Source organism: Mobula birostris, chromosome 1, assembly GCF_030028105.1.
Source record: "Mobula birostris isolate sMobBir1 chromosome 1, sMobBir1.hap1, whole genome shotgun sequence".
In the NCBI taxonomy this organism is placed as follows: Eukaryota; Metazoa; Chordata; class Chondrichthyes; order Myliobatiformes; family Myliobatidae; genus Mobula; species Mobula birostris.
The window spans coordinates 91,218,489-91,242,567 of NC_092370.1; the positions used below are offsets into that span (position 1 = coordinate 91,218,489).

General features: G+C 43.3%; 1 protein-coding gene across 13 annotated transcripts in view; it reads right to left on the reverse strand.

Moving 5' to 3' along the window:
• Positions 1-24,079, reverse strand: part of LOC140198158 (receptor-type tyrosine-protein phosphatase mu-like) — a 1,049,822-nt gene that overhangs the window by 78,165 nt on the left and 947,578 nt on the right. For all 13 annotated transcript variants that reach the window (XM_072259223.1, XM_072259213.1, XM_072259205.1 and 10 more), the window contains 2 exons: positions 19,194-19,270; positions 16,096-16,132 (listed from right to left, as the gene is read on the reverse strand). In XM_072259223.1, the coding sequence (XP_072115324.1) occupies positions 16,096-16,132; positions 19,194-19,270 (114 nt within the window). The remainder of the gene's footprint in view (positions 1-16,095; positions 16,133-19,193; positions 19,271-24,079) is intronic.

Below are 24,079 nucleotides of genomic sequence, written 5' to 3' on the forward strand. Positions count from 1 at the left end.
AAGCTGCCAAACGCTCTTCATATGTTCCCAAAAACATCCTCATGAACCTGCTCTGGACTCTCTCCAATGACAACACATCCTTTCTGAGAAAATGGGCCCAAACTGTTGACAATACTTCAAGTGCAGCCTTATAGTGTCTTATAAAGCCTCAACATTATCTCCTTGTTTTCATATTCGATTTCCCTTGAAATAAATGCTAACATTGCATTTGCCTTCTTTACCACAGACTCAATCAGTGAATTAACCTTCTGGGAATCTTGCACAGGGACTCCTAAGTCTCTTTGCGTCTCTGATGTTTGAATTTTCTCCCCTTATAGATAACAGTCTGCACTATTGTTCCTTTTACCAAGATGCGTTATCATACATTGCCCAATACTGCATTCCATCTGCCACTTTATTGCCCATTCTTCCAGTCTGGCTAAGTCCTGCTTCAATCACATTGCTTCCTCAGCACTACCTGCTCCTCAACTTATCATATCAGCCAGAAATTTTGCCAGAAAACCATCAACTCCATTATCTAAACCATTGACAATCAATGTGAAAAGCAACGGTCCCAATACTGACCCCTGTGGAACACTACTAGTCACTGGAAGCCAACCAGAAAAGCCCCCCTTTAATCCCACTTGCTGACTCCTGCCTGTCAGCCATTCCTCTATCCATACCAGTATATTTCCTGTAACGTGATAGGATTTTATCTTGTTAAGCAGCTTTGTGTGTGGCACTTTATCAAATGACTTCTGAAAATCTAAATAGATGACATCCACTACTTTTCCTTTATCCACCCTGCTTGTTACTTCTTTGAAGAATTCCAACAGATTTCTTAGGAAAGATTCCCTTTACAGAAACCATAAGTCATTAGTCTCCAAGTACCCCGAAACCTCACCCTTAATAATGGACTCCAACACTTTCCCAACCATTGTGGTTAGGCTAACTGGCCTATAATTTCCTTTCTTTTGCTTTCCTCCCTTCTTAAAGAGTGGAGTGACATTCACAATCTTCCAATCCTCCAGGACCATGCCAGAATCAAGTGATTCTTAAAAGATCATGACCAATGCATCCGTTATCTCTTCAGCAACCTCTCTGAGGACTCTGAGATGTAATCCATCTGGACCAGGTGACTGATCCAACTTAAGACCTTTCATTTTGCCTCGTACTTTTTCCTTTGCAATATCAATGCCACTCACTCACTCCCTGACACTCATGGACCGCTGGCATACAGCTAGTGTCTTCCACAGTAAAGACTGAATCAAAGTACTTATTAAGTTCATGTACCATTTTTTTGTCCCCCCCCACCATTACTACCTCACCAGCATCATTTCCAATGGTCAAATACCAACTCTCACCTCCCTTTTATTCTCTACATAACTGAAAAATCTTTTAGTATTCTGCTTTATATTATCAGCTAGCTTGTCCTCATATTTAATCTTTTCCCTTCTTATCGCTTTTTTAGTTGCCTTCTGTTGGATTTTAAAAGCTCCCCAATCATCCAACTCCCCACTCATTTTTGCTAAATTAGATGCCCTTTCCTTGGCTTTTATGTAGTCCTGTAGTCCTTGTCAGCCATGGTTGCCTAGCCCTGTCATTTGAGAACAACTTCTTTTGTGCGTCTTGTGAACTATTCCCAGCTCCGCTCTCTGCTCTGCCATTATCCCCACCAGTATCCTTCTGTGCCCTCCAATCCACTGAGCAAGCTCTTCCCTCATGCTTCTGAAATTCCCTTCATTCCATTACGATACTTATACACGTGACTTATGCTTCGCCCTCTCAAATTGCAGTGTGAATTCCCTCATACTATGATCACTGCCTCTAAGAGTTGCTTTATGTTAAGCTGACTAATAAAATCTGGGTTATTACACAACACCCAATCTAAGATAGACTTTTCCCAAGTAGGCTCAAGCTCAAGTTGCTCTAAAAAGCCATCTCGTAGGCATCCAACAAATCCCCTCTCTTGTGTTGCAACACCAACTTGGTTTTCCCAATCCCCTTGCATACTGAAGTTCCCCGTTACAATTGTGACATTACCCTCATTACATGCCCTTTCCAGCTCCCTATGCAATCTCAACCCACATCTTGGCTACTATTTGGAGGCCTATATATGATTCCCATATTTTTTTTTACCCTTGCAGTTTCTTAACTCCACCCACAAAGATTCAACATTCTCTGACCCTATGCCACCTCTTTCTAAAGATGTAATTCCATCTCTTACCAACAGAGCCACACCACAGCCCTTGCATTCCTGTCTGTCCTTTTGATACAAAGTATATCCTTTGATGTTAAACTCCTATGACCTTCTTTCAGTCATGACTCAGTGATGCCCACAATGTCATACCAACCAATCTCCAATTGTGCCAGAGGTTTGTCCACCTTATTCCGAATTCAGAATCTTCAGTCCTTCATTCTTCACCATTATGAATTTTGCCTCTGTGGAACAACTTAACTCTTTGCTTTGTCAGCAGTTGCACTCAATCATTGGCTTGTCCTTCCTTACAATCATATTACATCATTTACTTGTAAACCTGCTGGCTCATCCTCAACTCTATCATCTTGGTTCCCATTACCCTGCTGTACCACTCCCAAAAGCTCATGTTGCACTCTGGGGTGGTATACTGCTACAATAATAACTGAGGGACTTCCTTCACAATCTGGCCCCTGTGTCTCCCGTAGGAGAAGAACCCTTCACTGTGGTCCTTCCCCATTGAGCTCTTGCGGGGACTGCGTCAAGCTTTGGTGCTTCCCTTAGCAAATACTCCTGCAGCCTGGAATGTGCCAGTCAGCAGCAGTCCTCCACGCTCATCTCGACAAGTTGGCAGACCAACGAGTTTTAGGCAGACAAAAGAGCATCTTTCACTAATCTACCAGCAGCATTTGATGTTTCCAAGTGTGCCCCTGAGAATAGTCCTGAGATCAGAGAGTTCTCTGTCGTGCAATTGCTCAGCATGACCTGCGACACAGGCCCTTTCATCCTTCTCCACAGCCCCTTTGCAAACCCACAGTCTGCAAAGAAAGAAACTCCTACCTCTTCCCCACGAGCCTTCCCACAGGCAGCATACTGTGGGAGTGATTCTCCAGGCTTGCAGGACAGATCTGAAGGCAAGGTCTTGGTGTCTGTTGGTGAGGCCTTGCGATGAGGCATTCTGCCAGATGGTCTGGGGAGTCAGCTTAGGACACTACCCCAATGCGTCCAGCGAGTCCTTCTGCAGTATCTGCGGGATGTTCCATGCTGACCACTGCCTGATGGACTTGAGGTCAAATGTGTTGGTCTGAAGGAGCTTTTCCATGAAGGGTACCTAGTGCAGCAACATCCAGCTGACTGCAACATGCATAGCAACAGGGCCATCTGCAACACCAGGACAGGTAGAACCCTGGCACTTGGTACTTGGTTGCCCACGTGTTTAAGTTCCACTCACAGCCTGATGAAGCCCCCCCATGAAAGTGGTTGTCAGGGTGAGGGTGACATTGGGTATGTTTTTGCCCCCATTCCAGGGAATTGTACATTGTGATCTGTTTGACCCGCTCCATCTTGGATCTCCGGATGAACCTGAAGTCAGCTTGGGTGATTCGCAAGCTGGAGGAGTGGGGGATGGGCCACTCCTGTGTCAAGTATAGCAGCCCTGAGTGTGCCTCACCCCTGATGACCAGGTTCTTCCCAATTATTGATCGGAAGCGCCGTCTCCATAGTCCCAGTTTCTGTTTTATCTTCGCAGTCTGCTCTAGCCAATTCCAGTTGCATATCTTGGCCCCTCTGAAACAGGTCCCCAGAACCTTCATGCAGAAAGGGGACACTGGATCAATCAAGCCAATTGCTGAAGAGTGTGGCCTTGCTCTTCATGTGGTTAACTCTGGACTCAGAAACTGGTCACAGATTCTGATCAGTCTGCAATCTGACCTCGGATCCAAGCAGAAGAAGGTGACACTGTCCATTTACAGGGAGGTTTTCACTTGGGTCCCTCAATTGCCTGGCAGTGTCACTCCTTTTATGCCCTCATCTTCCTTGTCTTGTGGAGGGGCGTGGGGTTTATCAGCTGAGGGGGGTGGGAGCTTGAGGTTTGTTGGCCTTTCCTCAGGCGTAGGCTGGCCACAGCCTCTGCACGGATGGTGGGTGTGTTAGTGTTTGTCTGGGCATTCTCAATGACAGCTCTCCCTCTTATTGCCTGTGCATAGGTGCCAGCACGTTTTGGGCAGGCTTTGTAGAGGTGGCCTGTCTCTCCACGTAGGTAGCAGCATTTACTTTCCTAGCACTCCTTTGTCTGGTGGTCTTCCAGTCTGCAGTTCTTGCAGTTGACTGCATTAGGCCGCAACATGACCAGACGTTGCAGTAATGGCACAGTCTGGGTTGACCGGAATACACCATGTAACCGTGGTTCCCTCTGATATTGAAGTCTGAAGGAGGGTGGGTGATGGAGCCATTCGAATTCACCCTCAGCTTGACCTTCACCTGGCACCTGTTTGTCCAGTTCATGAACATATCTTTTGATGTCCACAAAGTTTCCTACTCATTCCCCACAGTGGGCAAGGAAGGTGAGAATATCCACAACAGGCACAGGTGGGGTGAACGTGTGAATAGTGATCAAATCCTGCAGGAACTTCTGCCATCCTGCCGTGTACTTGAATGTGACATTGAAAAAGTCGCTACCAGCGAAATCTTGAACACAGGAGATGTCGTTCACATCCAACTTGTGGTGTTCAAATAGGACCTTCCCAATGAAGAGGTCCTTTTTGAGGGATTTCCCTCCCTGACGATCCTTCACTTGGCCCCAATGGTGTTTTGGATCCCAGGTTCTCCAATCAATGCAGTCATTGCTGGAAAGGTGCATTAGATTAGTTTCCCAAACAGCATGAGAATTCACCCCTACATCAGTGGGTTAAGCTCTTATCAGCCTCTTGATTGCCATGAGCCTCTTGTCCGTCCTCAGTTTTGGCATCCTAGCGATCCACCATGATACTGCACTTGATTTCAGCCAAAAGGCAGAGTGCAAATCCTTGTTGCGCTTCTCCCATCTCTCTGCTGATTGAAATCTTCTCTTGTTTTTGACTCCTTGTTGATTAACTCCTTCTCAACTAACAGGAGGCCAATTGCCCCATTTGTTCATGCCAGCTCCCAGCACAGTACCATGCCTTGCCTTTTTTACCCCTGTGCAAATTATTTTCTTTCACACTCTCTTCAACTGATTCATTTTCAACCTACCTTACACCAAAGGGTAATTTGTATTAACCAATCAACATGACTTGGGGATGTGGTAGAAAACCCTCACAGTCACAGGGAAAGTGTGAAATCTCCAAGCAGCCAGTGCTTTTGGGGCAGGTTCATTAACTGCTGCTTCACCAGGTCACCTTTAAACTTCTCCCCACTTACCAGGTTATGACAAAGGCGAACATAATTATTTTAAGTTACAGTGAGTACTGTACAATATACTTTTCTTCTTCAGTTCATGTCTCGTGCAGAATTAGGCCATTCAGCCCATCAAATCTGCTTTGCCATGGAGAATCATACCACTTGCTTCCAGAGTTTATGCAGTCATGAGTTGGCATTCACAAGTTCCGTAGTGCATTTTCTTCAGAAGCACTATTTACTTAACAGTTGTTTTAGAAACACATTGACAGAGCCAATAAAACATCTGTTTGCTGAGGCAGGTAGACATGCTCTTAGGATCTGTGCTAATGAGATGAGTCTGTTGTCTCAATAAAACACTCTCATTAACTACCTCGAAATAGCAAGACAGATCTCAAGGGTCTCCCCATGGGGTTTCCAGTGAGAAAGTAATCTATGAAAAACAGCATTCATCTGTGGTACAGAGAAGCAGATGCCTGAGAGACATCAAGATATCTTTTCCCGCTGTTAATCCATGTCAGAAACTCTACAGCTATGTTAAGTATCGCACTTATCTTATCATCTACTTCATATAATGGTGTGATGTGATTACTTTGACTGAGAGTTTCCAAACTTGTCTGTTTTCCAATGCTCAGACTGATCTTGCTTTGCTTGAGAGCTACGTGGGACTAGCTAACTGTGCAAGTAGTGGAGAGGAATCAAGGGGATGAGAACTAGGAGTGGACTGCTAATTTCCTTCAGGTCCCACTCTCCTACTCTTCTGGTGAGCTGAAGTACTTCCATCCTTGTTAAAATACAGCTTTGAAGTTAAAAAACGATTGAAATTAACATGGGTTAATGTGTTTATCCTGGCTTTGGACTTCTGATGTGTTAGTGTGGTATGGGCTCAAGGGAAATTTCAGAACTGAAGGAGCTCATGGATATTTGATTAGTATTTACTACAGAGTTCACATTATCCATTTGAACCAGTGATTTTGGTGGGATAATTTTTTTCCAGGGTTCTAATATTTTAATTAATTTATCGATGAAAGTGGGAAACAATGGTGGCCATTTCCCCTCTCTTTGGAGGTCCATTGAGCACAAGAAGTTTAAACAGTCAAACCTACAGTAAATTTGTAACACAGGTTAGCTATCTAATAAATTAGAGGTCATTTCTTCGGCAGTTTGAACGGGGCATGACTGCGCAAGTGTGTGAAGGTTGGCCTGTGAGACAGCGGGAGAGTTTAAAAAGCAAGCACCTTAACGGAGTGAGCGACGGAATAGTGGGAGACAGAATTGGAAGGCTTTGGCTTGAGAGGCTTCAGCGAGCAGAGGCTGAGGACGAGCTTGCTCCCAGTGAGGTAAGGCCGGGTAAGTTCCTTTAATTAATCTAATTAACTTAGAAGTAGGTAATGGAAGCAGCAGTTAGGGTAGTCGAGTGCTCTGTTTGCAGTATGTGGGAAGTCAGGGTGGGCACAATTGTCCCTGATGACTACACCTGTAAAAGGTGCATTCACCTGCAGCTCCTGACAAACCGAGTTAGGGAACAGGAGCTGGAGCTGGATGAACTTCAGATCATTCATGAGGCACAGGCAGAAAGAGACAGGAGTTTCAGGGAGATAGTCACCCCTAAAAGTCAGGAGACAGGTAGCTGGGTGACTGTCAGGAGAGGGAAGGGGAATAGACAGAATGAGCAGAGCACCCATGTGGCCGTTCCCATCAATAATAAGTATACCGTTTTGGATACTGTTGGTGAGGATGACCTACCAGGGACAAGTTTCAGTGGTTGCATCTCAAGCACCAAGACTCGACCCTCAGCTCAGAAGGGAAGGAGAGAAAAGAGGAGAGCAGTAGTGATAGGGGACTCAATAGATAGGAGGACAGATAAGAGGTTCTGTGGAAGAGATCGAGAATCCCGGATGGTCTGTTGCCTCCCTGGTGCCAGGGTCCGCGATATCTCAGATCGAGTTCTCAGTATTCTCAGGAGGGAGGGTGAGCAGCCAGATGTTGTGGTCCATGTAGGGACTAATGACGTGGATAGGAAGAAGGAGGAGGTCCTGCAAAGAGAGTTTAGGGAGTTAGGTGTGAAGTTGAAGGACAGGACCTCCAGGGTTGCAATCTTAGGATTGCTACCCGTTCCACGTGCTCGTGAGGCTAGAAGTAGGAAGATAATGCAGCTAAATAAGTGGCCAAGGAGGGAAGGCTTGCTTCATGATTCTGGACAATTGGGCCTTGTTCCAGGAAAAGTGGGACCTGTTCTGACAGGACAGGTTGCACCTGAACTGGAGGGGTACTAACATCCTTGCAAGTAGGTTTGCTAGTGCTGCTACGGGGAGTTTAAACTAGATTTGCAGGAGGAGGGGAACCAGAGTGTTAGAGCAGATAGTAAGGTGGAGGAGGATAAAGGTCATGCGAGAACTGCAAGTACAGTGCTTGGAGTAAAGTCAGATCTAACATATAAAGAGGCTTTGAGGAAAGAGAAACAGAATAAAGGGTGTAAAGGTAGTAAGGTAGAAGGGCTAAAGTGCGTGTACTTCAATGCAAGAAGCATCAGGAATAAAAGTGATGAACTGAGAGCTTGGATACATACATGGAATTATGATGTAGTGGCCATTACAGAGACTTGGCTGGCACCAGGGCAGGAATGGATTCTCAATATTCCTGGATTTCAGTGCTTTAAAAGGGATAGAGAGGGGGGGGGGGAGGGAAAGGGGGTGGCATTACTGGTCATGGACACTATTACAGCTACAGAAAGGGTTGGTAATGTAGCAGGATCCTCTTTTGAGTCAGTATGGGTGGAAGTCAGGAACAGGAAGGGAGCAGTTACTCTATTGGGAGTATTCTATAGGCCCCCTGGTAGCATCAGAAATACCAAGGAGCAGTTTGGGAGGCAGATTTTGGAAAGGTGCAAAAATAACAGGGTTGTTATCATGGGTGACTTTAACTTCCCTAATATTGATTGGCACTTGATTAGTTCCAATGGTTTAGATGGGGCAGAGTTTGTTAAGTGTGTCCAGGATGGATTCCTGTCACAGTATGCTGACAGGCCAACTGGGGGAATGCCATACTAGATCTAGTATTAGGTAACGAACTGGGTCAGGTCACAGATCTCTCAGTGGGTGAGCATCTGGGGGATGGTAACCACTGCTCCCTGGCCTTTAACATTATCAGGGAAAGAATAGAATCAGAGAGGATAGGAAAATTTTTAATTGGGGATGGGCAAATTATGAGGCTATAAGGCTAGAACTTACAGGTGTGAATTGGGATGATGTTTTTGCAGGGAATGTACTATGGACATGTGGTCGATGTTTAGGGATCTCTTGCAGGACATTAGGGATAAATTTGTCCCAGTGAGGAAGATAAAGAATGGTAGGGTGAAGGAACCATGGGTGACAAGTGAGGTGGAAAATCTAGTTAGGTGGAAGAAGGCAGCATACATGAGGTTTAGGTGCGAGGATCAGATGAGTCTATTGAGGTATATAGGGTAGCAAGAAAGGAGCTTAAGAAGGGGCTGAGGAAAGCAAGAAGGGGGCATGAGAAGGCGGCATGAGAAGGCCTTGGCAAGTAGGGTAAAGGAAAACCCCAAGGCATTCTTCAATTATGTGAAGAACAAAAGGATGACAAGAGTGAAGGTAGGACCGATTAGAGATAAAAGTGGGAAGGTGTACCTGGAGGCTGTGGAAGTGAGCAAGGTCCTCAATGAATACTTCTCTTCAGTATTCACCAATGAGAGGGAACTTGATGAAGGTGAGGACAATATGAGTGAGGTTGATGTTCTGGAGCATGTTGATATTAAGGGAGAGGAGGTGTTGGAGTTGTTAAAATACATTAGGACAGATAAGTCCCCGAGGCCTGACGGAATATTCCCCAGGCTGCTCCACGAGGCGAGGGAAGAGATTGCTGAGCCTCTGACTAGGATCTTTATGTCCTCGTTGTCCACGGGAATGGTACCGGAGGGCTGGAGGGAGGCAAATGCTGTCCCCGTGTTCAGAAAAGGAAGTAGGGATAGTCCAGGTAATTATAGACCAGTGAGCCTTACATCTGTGGTGGGAAAGCTGTTGGAAAAGATTCTTAGAGATAGGATCTATGAGCATTTAGAGAATCATGGTCTGATCATGGACAGTCAGCATGGCTTTGTGAAGGGCAGATCGTGTCTAACAAGCCTGATAGAGTTCTTTGAGGAGGTGACCAGGCATATAGATGAGGGTAGTGCAGTGGATGTGATCTATATGGATTTTAGGAAGGCATTTGACAAGGTTCCACACGGTAGGCTTATTCAGAAAGTTAGAAGGCATGGGATCCAGGGAAGTTTGGCCAGGTGGATTCATAATTGGCTTGCCTGCAGAAGGCAGAGGGTGGTGGTGGAGGGAGTACATTCGGATTGGAGGGTTGCGACTAGTGATGTCCCACAAGGATCAGTTCTGGGACCTCTAATTTTCGGGATTTTTATTAACGACCTGGATGTGGGGGTAGAAGGGTGAGTTGGCAAGTTTGCAGACGACACAAAGGTTGGTGGTGTTGTGGATAGTGTAGAGGATTGTCGAAGATTGCAGAGAGACATTGATAGGATGCAGAAGTGGGCTGAGAAGTGGCAGATGGAGTTCAACCTGGAGAAGTGTGAGGTGGTACACTTTGGAAGGACAAACTCCAAGGCAGAGTACAAAGGAGATGGCAGGATACTTGGCAGTGTGGAGGGGCAGAGTGGAGGGGCAGAGGGATCTGGCAGTACACATCCACAGATCCCTGAAAGTTGCGTCACAGGTAGATAGGGTAGCTAAGAAAGTTTATGGGGTGTTAGCCCTCGTAAGTTGAGGGATAGAGTTTAAGAGTTGCGAGGTAATGATGCAGCTCTATAAAACTCTGGTTAGGCCACACTTGGAGTACTGTGTCCAGTTCTGGTCGCCTCACTATAGGAAGGATGTGGAAGCATTGGAAAGGGTACAGAGGAGATTTACCAGGAAGCTGCCTGGTTTAGAGAGTATGCATTATGATCAGAGATTAAGGGAGCTAGGGCTTTACTGTTTGGGGAGAAGGAGGATGAGAGGAGACATGATAGATGTATACAAGATTTTAAGAGGAATAGATGGAGTGGACAGCCAGCGCCTCTTCTCCAGGGCACTACTGCTCAATACAAGAGGACATGGCTTTAAAGTAAAGGGTGGGAAGTTCAAGGGGGATATTAGAGGAAGGTTTTTTACTCAGAGAGTGGTTGGTGTGTGGAATGCACTGCCTGAGTCAGTGGTGAAGGCAGATACACTAGTGAAATTTAAGAAACTACTAGACAGGTATATGGAGGAATTTAGGGTGGGAGGTTATATGGAAGGTGGGGTTTAAGGATCGGCACAACATTGTGGGCCGAAGGGCCTGTACTGTGCTGTACTATTCTATGTTCTATGTCTATGTTCTTAAATGGTACCTTCGGGTCACTTTACCTTACCAGATCTCTTAGAAAGTACTAATATCTATTGTACTCACTTTCAGGTTCTGTATGTAGTGCTTTGTCTGGCCATCTGCCTGGTGTGGTGTGGTGTGGTCAGGCAGCATTCATGGAAGGAAATGAATAGTTGACTTTTCGGGCCGAGAAGAATCTTGACCCAAAACATTAACTGTTTATTTCCCTCCATAGATGCTGCCTGACCTCCTGAATTCCTCCAGTATGTTGTGGTATGTTACTCAAGATTTCCAGCATCTGCAGGATGTCTTGTCTGTGTGTCTGGTGTAATGCTCTCCTCTGGATAAAGATTCCAGAAGGTAAACCTTCTCAAATGTACCACATACACTAACATATTCTCTTTCTCAATGACCAAAGAGCAAATCAGGGTCTACAGTTTTTTGCCACTTACTCCCTACACTAACTCGGCTCGGAGGGATTCTTAATTTCCATCATTTCAACACTGGTGGCTGTGCTTTCACCCACGCCTTGAAATTCCCTCCCTAATCCTTGTTACCCCTTCTTCACCTTTGTCGCTGTTTAAAATCATACCTTTGACTGGGCCTTTGGTTGGCAGGTCTAATATTACTTTATGTGGCGTCTTGCCAAATTTTATTTGATGAAACACCTGTGACATCCCTGGGGATGCTTTAACCACATTACATAGGTGCATACTGCTGCTGAATACATGAATTTGTCTATGTGCTCACCTTTGCTTATGACCATTTGGCACCTTGCAATGGCTTCAGGGTCTCATTACAAACTAAAATCTGTTTTGATATCAGCAAATAACTTGAGATAAATTTGCTTATGAGATCACTAGTTGAAAGAGCAAGGTGACTTGGATGATAGAAAAGTCAATTCAACAATATATTTCAAGCAATGCAGGCCCTTGGAGAAATACTCATGTAATAAGTGGCCCCACCAACACTGCAGCACACTGAAATGTCAGGCTGGAAACATTTCTCTGAATCCTGAGGTGAGCACGCTGCTGACAGTGGTCAGTTTGCAACCTGATAACAGCTGTAAACTTGAGAAATCTGTATTCTCAAAACACATACATACATACATAATATAAGCGTTACGGTATCATTATTGTGTGGCAGAGATAAATGGGATGGAAATATTGTGATACGTTATTTTGTTTCTAACAGAAATAACACCTTGATCACAGATTGGAGATTGATTTCATCTTGCTATTGTCTTGCAAACAGGTACTAGACAGAAAGTCGGCCCAGGGGATTTTAATAAATTCTAACATATCGCAGAAATGGCAACACACTAATGAACAGGTAATTATGTAACTCCCTAGTTTATTAAAACCAGATTGCAAGTCTATTACCACTGATTACATTTGCCAATTTCAGCTATATTCATTTACATTTGTGCATCAGGACTTTGTGTTAGCAGGAACTCAATAAAAAATTGTGAAACACTTGTGTGGAACTCTGGGGAAATTCTGTGCTATGGTTTCAGTGAACTCGTGAAGTTCACAGAGAAAGCACAGCAGGTCACAGAGTACCCTAAATATTGGTCTGGCTCCCATATTCCAGTTGCTGATCTACCTGCTGTGCATTACTGAGCCTTGTACTCCCGTTTGAAACTTACCACTTATTCTTTCTCATCAACCCCACACCCTGAGCCTGCATGTGACAAAAGCTGTGGAGTTTCTGCATCTAATTTATTATTGATACTGTGACAAGGCTTCAAATGAATTCACCATGTCAGCGTCACTCTGTCAGAGTTATTCAGAGTAACACTGACTGGACTTGGATTTATTGAAGAATGATACTATAGCTGAACACAGATTAATAAAGTGAGAAATTAATGTTTGACAGATTTAGTGCACTGATGCTTTGCTTTGATTCGAATATCGTACAGAGAGAGTGACGTTGTGGTTTAACTCAGAATTATTAGTCTAACGCCACAGCTTAACTATGATGTATTACAGAGTAATGGTGAGGATGAACTTAAATTTATTGCAGTGGGATCCCGTGACTATATAGAGATTTAAGAAATAGTGATACTGTGGGACAATTCAATTAATTACTAGTGACCATTGGGACTAAGAGTTAATGCCTGAATTTTGCAGATAAATGTTAGGATTTCTGTAGAAAACCATGAATTTCCATATCTGTGTGGAAGTACACACAGTGGTCAGCGATCCATTGCTGTTTTCCCAAATAAACTCCAATGCTGTACACCTCCTGCAGCCCAGAGAAAGAGCAGGAATTACGCAGATTCACTGTCCCTCGCACTGGAAAGAGAGGATAGCTACAAGTCCATTAACTTCATCCATAATTGTTTGAGCATTTTGAAATATTTATGTGTTTTAAAATATTTAGGAACTTTGTTTTTAAAATTTTACCATTTTTAATTATTTAAAAGAGAGTTTATTGGAGTTTGAATATCTTATAATAGTTTTTGAATGCTTCAAAGTGTACTTGCATGGCAGAAACATTCAAAAATATTATCAATTGTTTTACAGAAATATTTTGGACTATTTGATGGTATGGCTTGACGCTTCACTCTGTGTCAACAAACCAAAGGTCTGATTATTGACTACAGGGGGAAGAAGCTGGAGGTCCATGAGCCAGTCTTCATGAGGGGATCTGAGGTGGAGGGGTCAGTAACTTTAAATTCCTTGGTGTTATCATATTAGAGGATCTGTCCTGCGGCCAGCACGTAAGTGCCATCATAATGAAGGGACGACAACACCTCTACTTTCTTAGAAGTTTACGTAGATTCATCATGTCACCTAAAACTTCAGCAAACCTCGATAGATGCACAGTGGGAGGTATTCTAAAACTGGTTGCATCACAGTCTGCTATGAAACATGAATGCCCAGGAATGGAAAAATCTGCAGAAAGTGGTGGATACAGCTCAGGCAATCACAGGCAAAGCCTTACCCACCAATAAGCACATTTACATGGAGCACTGCCACAAGAAAGCAGCACTCTCCATTAACCACCCCCACCATCGAGGACATGCTCCCTTTTCACAACTATCATCAGGCAGGAGGTACATGAGAGTTAGATCCCACAGGAACAATTCAGGAAACGTTATTACCTTACAACCATCAGGCTCCTGAACCAGCATGGTAACTTTACTAACCTCAACTCTGAACAAGTTCCACAACCTATAGACTCACTTCCAAAAATTTTACTACTCAGTTTCTCAGTATTATTTTTTGGTTATTTGCACAATTTGTCTTCTTTTTCACATTGATTATTTGTCAGTTTTTACTTAGGTGTAGTTTTTCATAAATGTTATTCTATTTCTTTATTTTCCTGTAACTGCCTGCAAGAAAAGGGTTGTACATAGTGACCTATATGTTCTTTGATAATAAGTTTGACTTTGACTTTGCTGGAGTTTATTTTGCAACTTATGTTGCAGGAAGCCAAGTCACTGACAAAGGGCAGGGAGCTGCTTCCCAACCATATGCTCCTGTGGAAAAACTGAGTTGGATAATTTTGTACATCATTGGTCAGTCGTGATCAATTACAGATTAACGTCAGTGAACAGTGATGTAAAAAAGTGATAATGTTGGAAATAATCTCCAGAGCAGCAGAGGATGAAGGGAAACCTGAGAGAAGTTTATATAATTATGAGAGGCATTGGTAGACAGCCGGTATCTTTTTCCCAGAAAGGAAGTGTTTCTGACAAGAGGGCATGCATTTAAGGTGGTGGGGGAGGAGGAGATTCAAAGGAAATGTGCAGGACAAGTATTTTATACAGGGAGTGTTGGGTGCTTGGAAGTGGCAACAGGATAGAAGCATTTAAGAAGCTCTCAGATAGACACATGAATGTGTAGATAATAGAGGGATACAGACCATGTACTGGCAGATGTAATTAGGTGCATTCAGTTAAATTAGTTCAGCACAACATTGTGACCTGAAGAGCTTCCTCCTGTGCTGTACAGTTCTATGTTTTATAATTAGCAGTTTAGTCACTTGATGAGAATGACCCAAGTAAAGATTTCAGAAACCAGAAATGTTAAACACCTTTTAGGTTGTGCAAGCGGTGGAGGTGAAACGAAACAGGTGGGAAGTTCTATAACAAGGTGACAAGGTGGTGGACAGAAGAAAAACAATTTTTTTCTCTCCTTACAAGTATCGAGAATTTCAACCTTTGTCAATTCTTGGCGTATGCAAATGTTTATACAGATCTTTCTTCCTATGCCTGTGCACCTGACTCCATGCCTTCCTCCACTCTAAACTGTTTCTGTGTTTTCACTAATGCTTCTGACAAGATTGACATGAATCAGCTTCCAGGCCACTCAGTGACCCTTTTGCCAGTCTGAACCTGCAACACTCGTTCAAGTTGCTCAATAGGGCTTCTTTCACTCTACCTTCACCTTTCAGACAATTGCTCATATCACCAGTTTCCCTTTGCAAAAATATAACATTTTCAAGCTTGAAAATGCTCAATAGATGAACACTTACAGATATTAGGTTTGAAAATTCCAACCCTCTGACTAAAACAATTTCTCAATCACTCCAAACCGGTTGATGTCTTATTCTATGACTAAACCCATTGGTTTTAAACAGGAAATGGCCTCATAGCACTTCTTCTTGTTGACCCTTCTTCATGTGTATTCAGTGTGTTCTTCATTGACTTGTGTAGTTATTGATTGAGTATTATCCCATCTTACTCATTCTCTCCCCATACGATGATCATTACTTGGAATCAAACTAACAAACATTCACAGAAGCAGATAAGTCTTACCTGCAGTACAGAGACCAATGATGCAGCAAGTTCTCCAGATGTGTCCTCACTGAAGCTTTATACAAATGAAGCAAGAATTCCTAGCTCTTGTACTTAAATCCCCTTGCGATATAAGGCAAACTAACCAAATGCGTTCTAATTGCATCCTATATTTCATTACTTCCTGCACTTTGTTTACCAACACACCTGGTCCCCATGAATCCCAGCAGTTAATAGTTTCCGCTTTGCCAGTCATCCAACTAGACGGTCCAGGACTGACTTTATCTCTTTCTCTCTCAGGGAGTTGGGGCGGGGGGGGGGGAGGGGAATGAAAGAAGTTGACAGCAGAGAAGAGGGAGTGAGGTAAAGGACCATAACATTTCTTGCTTAATGTACATTTACAGAATCCATTAGCATTGTTGAAAAAAAACATCCTGAAACAGTACCCCAAATATCCCAGGTAATAAAGAACTCCATCTGACTTGAAAAGTTTCTATATTGTTAATATAACACATGTACACTTCCTTCTGGAGATGCTGGTGAATAGCCAAGGCTATAATAAAATATGAACATTATCTCATATATACCTTGATTTTCCTTACTAATATTAGTGAATGTATCACTTTTGGAGGTTTATATACTTGCTTACCTTGTGTGGCAATATAGTGGTTCGGTCTGTGATAGCCCTAAAAGAGCAAAAATAGATTAGTAAGCTAATGTAGGAACTCCTCTCAGGAGAGCTTTTATTTTTTCTAATACTGTGACATTCTAAGAGCGCTGAAAATTAGAACGATTAACTACTGCAAAGAGACTAATTTTCCATCATTCGATAGGAAACCAGATATGTTTGGATGCCAGTTAATTTCTTTTGGATTTTTCATCAATTTCTCTTTTCATATATACAAATCCATACACATCTAAATATATGTACATATTTTTTTTATTTTCAAAGATGTGCACTTTTCAAGAAGGCCCATTTGATCTTATTCCAGCCTCGCCTATAGCATTTGGTGATTTACAGAACATCGCGACTGTCGCTCTAGCTCTTTATCCCAATGCCACACTAACCATTCTGCTGTCAACCTCCTACTTGTTCCAAGAAGCTCAAGGCAAGGCTGAGAGATAGCATCTGCACATATTGCAACTCTTGTGACACAACAGTGAATTCAGCAATTTCAATAACCAGCCTTTTCTGTTTGTATCAGAACTGACCAACTCAGCCGTCAATTCTTCCACCTGTAACTGAGTTTTTTTGCTATTATTGCTTTTTCAATTCAATTTAGGAACAGAAACCAAACAAGTTTCCATAAGACTAAGCCATCTGGCCCATCCAGTCTGCTCCACCATTCAATCATGGCTGATCCCTTTTTTCTCACTTCCTCAGCCCCATTTCCTGGCCTGTTCCCCATAACCTTTGATACTATGTTCAATCAAGCACCTATCAATCTCTGACTTAAATACACCCAATGACCTGGCCTCCACAGATACACGTGCAACAAATTCTGCAAATTTACCACCCTCTGGCTAAAGAGATTTCTCTGCATCTCTGCTTTGAATGGACATCCCTCTATCCTGAGTCTGTGCCCTCTTGTCCTAGACTCTCCCACCATGGGAAATATCCTTTGCACATCTACTCTGTCTAGGCCTTTCAACATTCAAAAGGTTTCAATGAGATAAATTCCAGCAAGTACAGACCCAGAGCCATCAAACGTTCCTCATATGATAACCCTTTCATTCCTGGAATCTTCCTTGTGAACCTCCTCTGGACCCTCTCCAATACCAGCACAACTCTTCTAAGAAAAGGAGCCCAAAACTGTACACAATACTGAAGGTGAGGCCTCACCAGTGCCTTATAAAGCCTCAGCATTACATCCCTGCTCTTGTATTCTAGACCGCTTGAAATGAATGCTAACATTGGATTTGCCTTCCTCACAACCGACTCAACTTGCAATTTAACGTTCTGCATATGGACGCCCAAGTCCCTTTGCATCTCAGAGTTTTGGATTTTCTCCACGTTTAGAAAGTAGCCCGCACATTTATTTCTACTACCAAACTGCATGACCATGCATTTTCCGACATTATATTTCATTTGCCACTTCCTTGACCATTCTCCTAATCTGTTGAAGTCCTTCTGCATCCTTCCCGTTTTCTCAACACTACCTGTCTTTCCACCAGTCTTTATATCATCTGCAAACTTGGCAACAAAGCCATCCTTTCCATCATCTAAATCATTTATATACAGCAAAAAAAGTAGTCCCTAAATTGACCCCTGCGGAACACCACTAGTCACTGGCAGCCAACCAGAAAAGCGTCCTTTTATTCCCACTTGCTGCCTTCTTCCAATCAGCCAATGCTCTAACCATGTTTGTAACTTTCCTGTAATACCATAGGCTCTTAACCTGGTAAGCCACCTCATGTGTGGCACCTTGATAAAGGCCTTCTGAAAGTCCAAATATACAACATGCACTGCATCCCCTTTATCGATCCTACTTGTTTATCTTTCTTACTGCATTGTGATTATTGGTTATTCTTTCTTTTTCAAATAAAGCCAAAGCTACTAGTTTCTATTACATTAAACCTATGGCTAGGGGAAGAAAATTTTCATTGGCATTAAAGGCGTGTGAGAATATCAGCCAGAAGCAGTCTCTGCCTCTGAATGCTACTTTCCATTGCTTCTAATCAACTGGATGTATTGGAAGCAAATCCACCTGGTGGATACAAGATACCTTGTATGTCTTTGATATGAGCAACCAAAGACAAATCTCTCTTCCTGTTGTTTTGTCATTGGGAAACCATCATTAAAATATATAGCCTTAACTCTTTCCACGTGACCTATTAATTATTAATATAAATAATACACTTTAAAAAGCACTTCATACCTGATGATACTTAAATGTTTAAAATTTGAGATAACCATGTTCCATACATGCAGTTACTGGCCCAAATATGACTCTTCAGAATTTAGTACCAGATGTACTGCACAGGTGGAAAATGCATATCAGATTACAATCTTTGTCTGCCACATGCTAAAACTGTTTGCTGCCAGAGGTTTATCTGCACCTTCACTAAATTACTTTAAGAAACATCATCAGTTGAAATAGACACAACAATCCATATCTTTCAGCATCAGCTTCAGACACTCCTAGAAGGCAGTTTGGATGTAACATATTATGCTCCAACACTGGGTAAAGAACTCCTCTGGTCAACATTACAGAATAATTCACTACTTCCGCATCTCAGTTCTTTCAGAAAGGAGCTACAATTCTATGAGAAGCTGTGAACCAGAACGAACAACAACGATTTTACATTCTTATACAAGGCAATCACAGGTATTCATTGCCTCTTGGGGCACAACCTTACTTAAAGGAACCCCTATGACACAATAATTCAACACATGGCTCAGGATAAAGGGCATCTGCCAGAAACTAACCAATTGATGACCTGATTCTGACAGCCATTATGTCACTGAACAAGACTGTCTTTAATTAACATTAAACCAGCAGTATCTCTTTGTGAAATCACAGAATGGCAGGTGCGGAGAAAGCAAATGTCATGCAGGGTAGAGTGTGACATGCTGTTCAGAGATTGTCAAATTGTTAGCAGGGTAAAAGGAGCTTTAATTTGCCTCTGATCTTTGTCCCACCTGATCTGGGATCACACATGTAAAAGAGTTCTCTATTCGCCTACACAAGCTCTTATGCAGCTAAAGAATAGCTCAAAGATACACACCAGACGTTAGCTACTTACTTCCACGTAGTTTGCGTTAATGTAATCAGAATTTGAGTCACCTTCCAATGGTTGCAGTCTGACTCGAGAATGATCATCTGAAGAAGAAAACAGCCATTGCTGGTTATTAAATAAATATCACAGACCTTAAGAAACATTAAAGTCAGTAATGCCCACTTTTGGTGCAAAGTGAGATGGAGTTAAGGAGCACTGAATCCCCCATGTATCAGACATGATTGCAGACAGTTCAGATCCAAGTGATTTTGGTCTGGCTACCTTCCACAACCTTTGTCATTCCATGAAATCTCTAAATCTCAAACCCAACACCATCAGCTTCTAATTAAATTTTGATTTGGGAGTGGATCTGGGAATTCTCCCCCACCATCGTCGCTCACGACATTCAAACATCAGAAGGGACAGGTAAAGGCTACTGTCAGTACAATTCACTCAACCTGCAGGTAGGTGGTAGGTGGTAATGATTTATTATTGTCACATGTACTGCGATGCAGTAAAAAGCTTTCGTTTGCATGTCATTCCGTACAGAAGCATGGTGCAAATTGGGGAAGAAAACAATGCAGAACATAGTTAGTGCAGTGCAGGTAGACAAATAAAGTGCAAAGAACATGGCAAGGTAGATGGAGAGATCAGGAGTTTTTCTAAAGCATATTAAGAGTTCTTTTCAAGAGCCGTAGAAGCTGTCCTTGAGCCTGGCAGTACTGTATGTGTTCTCAAGGTTTTGAATCTTCTGCCCAGTGGGATGGAGGAGAATAGAGAATGTGCAGAATGGGAAAGGTCTATGATTATGTTGGCTACTTCCTCAGGCCAATGGGAAGTGCAGACAGAAACAATGGAGAGGAAGCTGGTTTTCGTGATGGACTGGGCTGTGTTTCCAACTCCCAGTAAATTCTTGTGGACTTGGGCAGAGCAGTTGCTGTACCAAACTGTGCTGCAACCAGATAGGATGCTTTCTAAAACTGGCCAGTGTCACGGGGATATTCTGTTGAAGCTGGCCAGAGGAGTAGTAGTAGTACTAGTAGTAGTAGTAGTAGTAGTAGTAGTAGTCATACTTTATTGTTGAAGCTGGCCAGTGTCACGGGGATATTATGTTAAAACTGGCCAGTGTCACGGGAATATTGTGTTAAAACTGGCCAGTGTCACAGAGATATTGTGTTAAAACTGGCCAGTGTCACGGGGATATTGTGTTAAAACTGGCTAGCATCATGGGGTTATGCTGAAAGCATTTTTAAAAATTTCAAGTGGCTTAGTATGATTCTTGCTGTAATGGGAGAATGGAGAAGTTCCAAAAGGATTCGCTGCAGCTAAGAAAAGAGAAAAAACATATGCATTGTCTCTCTGTTACTGAACAAACTTTCCTTTGGTCCAACATGTTGACTCCCAGTACATAACGGGCACAGGCATCTTCACGGGTTTTATCATCCTACAAAGAGTACACTCTGCAGCCTTGCAATACTTTGCACGTCAGCAGTTCCCAGCTCCCTCTGTGATACCCTTAATACCCTGGTTTGGACACATTTATAATAGGGATGGAGAAGAAAGTATACAGTCAGTATGGGCCTCGACTGACAGTGGAAGAGCAGGAATGAGAAAATGCTTGGATTGGCACTGAATACTAGTGCTGAATGCGAACCCCTAATCAGCCACTACATATGTTTGTTCACTCATGGGATGGCAATCTGACCTGTAACGCTGGGATGTATTTTACATCCATAAATGTTCATGAACTGAGGAGGGTATTAAGAGAACATCATACAATTGGCACTGGAGCTATTTATGTTCCTTATAAATGATTTCTTGCAGGGTTTTGAAAAAATACAGTAGGTTCATTAAGTGATAAAATGATTTTTAAAAATCCAATGTGCTTAATTCCCTGAATTTAAAATCCCCAGCTATTCAAACTCACATCTCAGGCCCTTGTCTATTAGTTTAGTAACTTCACCAGTCATTAAACTCAGCCCTTCCACTGCAGATTATAGAATAGTACAGCACAGTACAGGCCCTTCAGCCCACAATGTTCTGCCGACCCTCAAACCCTGCCTCCCATATAAGCCCCCACCTTAAATTCCTCCATATACCTGTCTAGTAGTCTCTTAAACTTCACTAATGTATCTGCCTCCACCACTGACTCAGGCAGTGCATTCCACGCACCAACCACTCTCTGAGTAAAAAACCTTCCTCTAATATCCCCCTTGAACTTCCCACCCCTTACCTTAAAGCCATGTCCTCTTGTATTGAGCAGTGGTGCCCTGAGGAAGAGGCGCTGGCTGTCCACTCTATCTATTCCTCTTATTATCTTGTATACCTCTATCATGTCTCCTCTCATCCTCCTTCTCCCCAAACAGTAAAGCCCTAGCTCCCTTAATCTCTGATCATAATACATACTCTCTAAACCAGGCAGCTTCCTGGTAAATCTCCTCTGTACCCTTTCCAATGCTTCCACATCCTTCCTATAGTGAGGCGACCAGAACTGGACACAGTACTCCAAGTGTGGCCTAACCAGAGTTTTATAGAGCTGCATCATTACCTCGCAACTCTTAAACTCTATCCCTCAACTTACGAGGGCTAACACCCCATAAACTTTCTTAGCTACCCTATCTACCTGTGACGCAACTTTCAGGGATCTGTAGACATGTACCCCAAGATCCCTCTGCTCCTCCACACTACCAAGTATCCTGCCATTTACTTTGTACTCGGCCTTGGAGTTTGTCCTTCCAAAGTGTACCACCTCGCACTTCTCCAGGTTGAACTCCATCTGCCACTTCTCAGCCCACTTCTGTATCCTATCAATGTCTCTCTGCAATCTTTGACAATCCTCTACACTATCTACAACACCACCAACCTTTGTGTCGTCTGCAAACATGCCAACCCACCCTTCTACCCCCACATCTAGGTCGTTAATAAAAATCGCAAAAAGTAGAGGTCCCAGAACAGATCCTTGTGGGACACCACTAGTCACAATCCTCCAATCTGAATGTACTCCCTCCACCACCACCCTCTGCCTTCTGCAGGCAAGCCAATTCTGAATCCACCTGGCCAAACTTCCCTGAATCCCATGCCTTCTAACTTTCTGAATAAGCCTACCGTGTGGAACCTTGTCAAATGCCTTACTAAAATCCATATAGATCACATCCACTGCACTACCCTCATCTATATGCCTGGTCACCTCCTCAAAGAACTCTATCAGGCTTGTTAGACACGATCTACCCTTCACAAATCCATGCTGACTGTCCCCGATCAGACCATGATTCTCTAAATGCCTATAGATCCTATCTCTAAGAATCTTTTCCAACAGCTTTCCCACCACAGACGTAAGGCTCACTGGTCTATAATTATCCGGACTATCCCTACTACCTTTTTTGAACAAGGGGACAACATCCGCCTCCTTCCAGTCCTCTGGTATCATTCCCGTAGACAACGAGGACATAAAGATCCTAGCCAGAGGCTCAGCAATCTCTTCTCTCGCCTCATGGAGCAGCCTGGGGAATATTCCGTCAGGCCCCGGGGACTTATCTGTCCTAATGTATTTTAACAAATCCAACACCTCCTCTCCCTGAATATCAACATGCTCCAGGATATCAACCTCACTCATATTGTCCTCACCATCATCAAGTTCCTTCTCATTGGTGAATACCGAAGAGAAGTATTCATTGAGGACCTTGCTCACTTCCACAGCCTCCAGGCACATCTTCCCACCTTTATCTCTAATCAGTCCTACCTTCACTTCTGTCATCCTTTTTTTCTTCACATAATTGAAGAAGGCCTTGGGGTTTTTCTTTACCCTACTCGCCAAGGCCTTCTCTTGCCCCCTTCTTGCTCTTCTCTGCCCCTTCTTAAGCTCCTTTCTTGCTTCTCTATATTCCTCAATAGACCCATCTGATCCTTGCTTCCTAAACCTCATGTATGCTGCCTTCTTCCACCTGACTAGATTTTCCACCTCACTTGTCACCCATGGTTCCTTCACCCTACCATTCTTTATCTTCCTCACCGGGACAAATTTATCCCAAACATCCTGCAAGAGATCTCTAAACATCAACCACATGTCCATAGTACATTTCCCTGCGAAAACGTCATCCCAATTCACACCCGCAAGTTCTAGCCTTATAGCCTCATAATTTGCCTTTCCCCAACTAAAAATTTTCCTGTCCTCTCTGACTCTATCCTTTTCCATGATAATGCTAAAAGCCAGGGAGCAGTGGTCACTGTCCCCCAGATGCTCACCCACTGAGAGATCTGTGACCTGACCCGGTTCATTACCTAGTACTAGATCTAGTATGGCATTCCCCCTGGTCGGTCTGTCCACATACTGTGACAAGAATCCGTCCTGGACGCACTTAACAAACTTTGCCCCATCTAAACCCTTGGAACTAATCAGGTGCCAATCAATATTAGGGAAGTTAAAGTCACCCATGATAACAACCCTGTTATTTTTGCACCTTTCCAAGATCTGCCTCCCAATCTGCTCCTCTGTATCTCTGCTGCTACCAGGGGTCCTATAGAATACCCCCAATAGAGTAACTGCTCCCTTCCTGTTCCTGACTTCCACCCATACTGACTCAAAAGAGGATCCTGCTACATTACCCACCCTTTTTGTAGCTGTAATAGTATCCCTGACCAGTAATGCCACCCCTCCTCCCCTTTTTCCGCCCTCTCTATCCCTTTTAAAGCACTGAAATCCAGGAATATTGAGAATCCATTCCTGCCCTGGTGCCAGCCAAGTCTCTGTAATGGCCACTATATCATAATTCCATGTATGTATCCAAGCTCTTAGTTCATCACCTTTGTTCCTGATGTTTCTTGCATTGAGGTACACACATTTCAGCCCTTCTACCTTTTTGTCTTTACACCATTTATTCTGCTTCTCTTTCCTCAAAGCCTCTCTGTATGTTAGA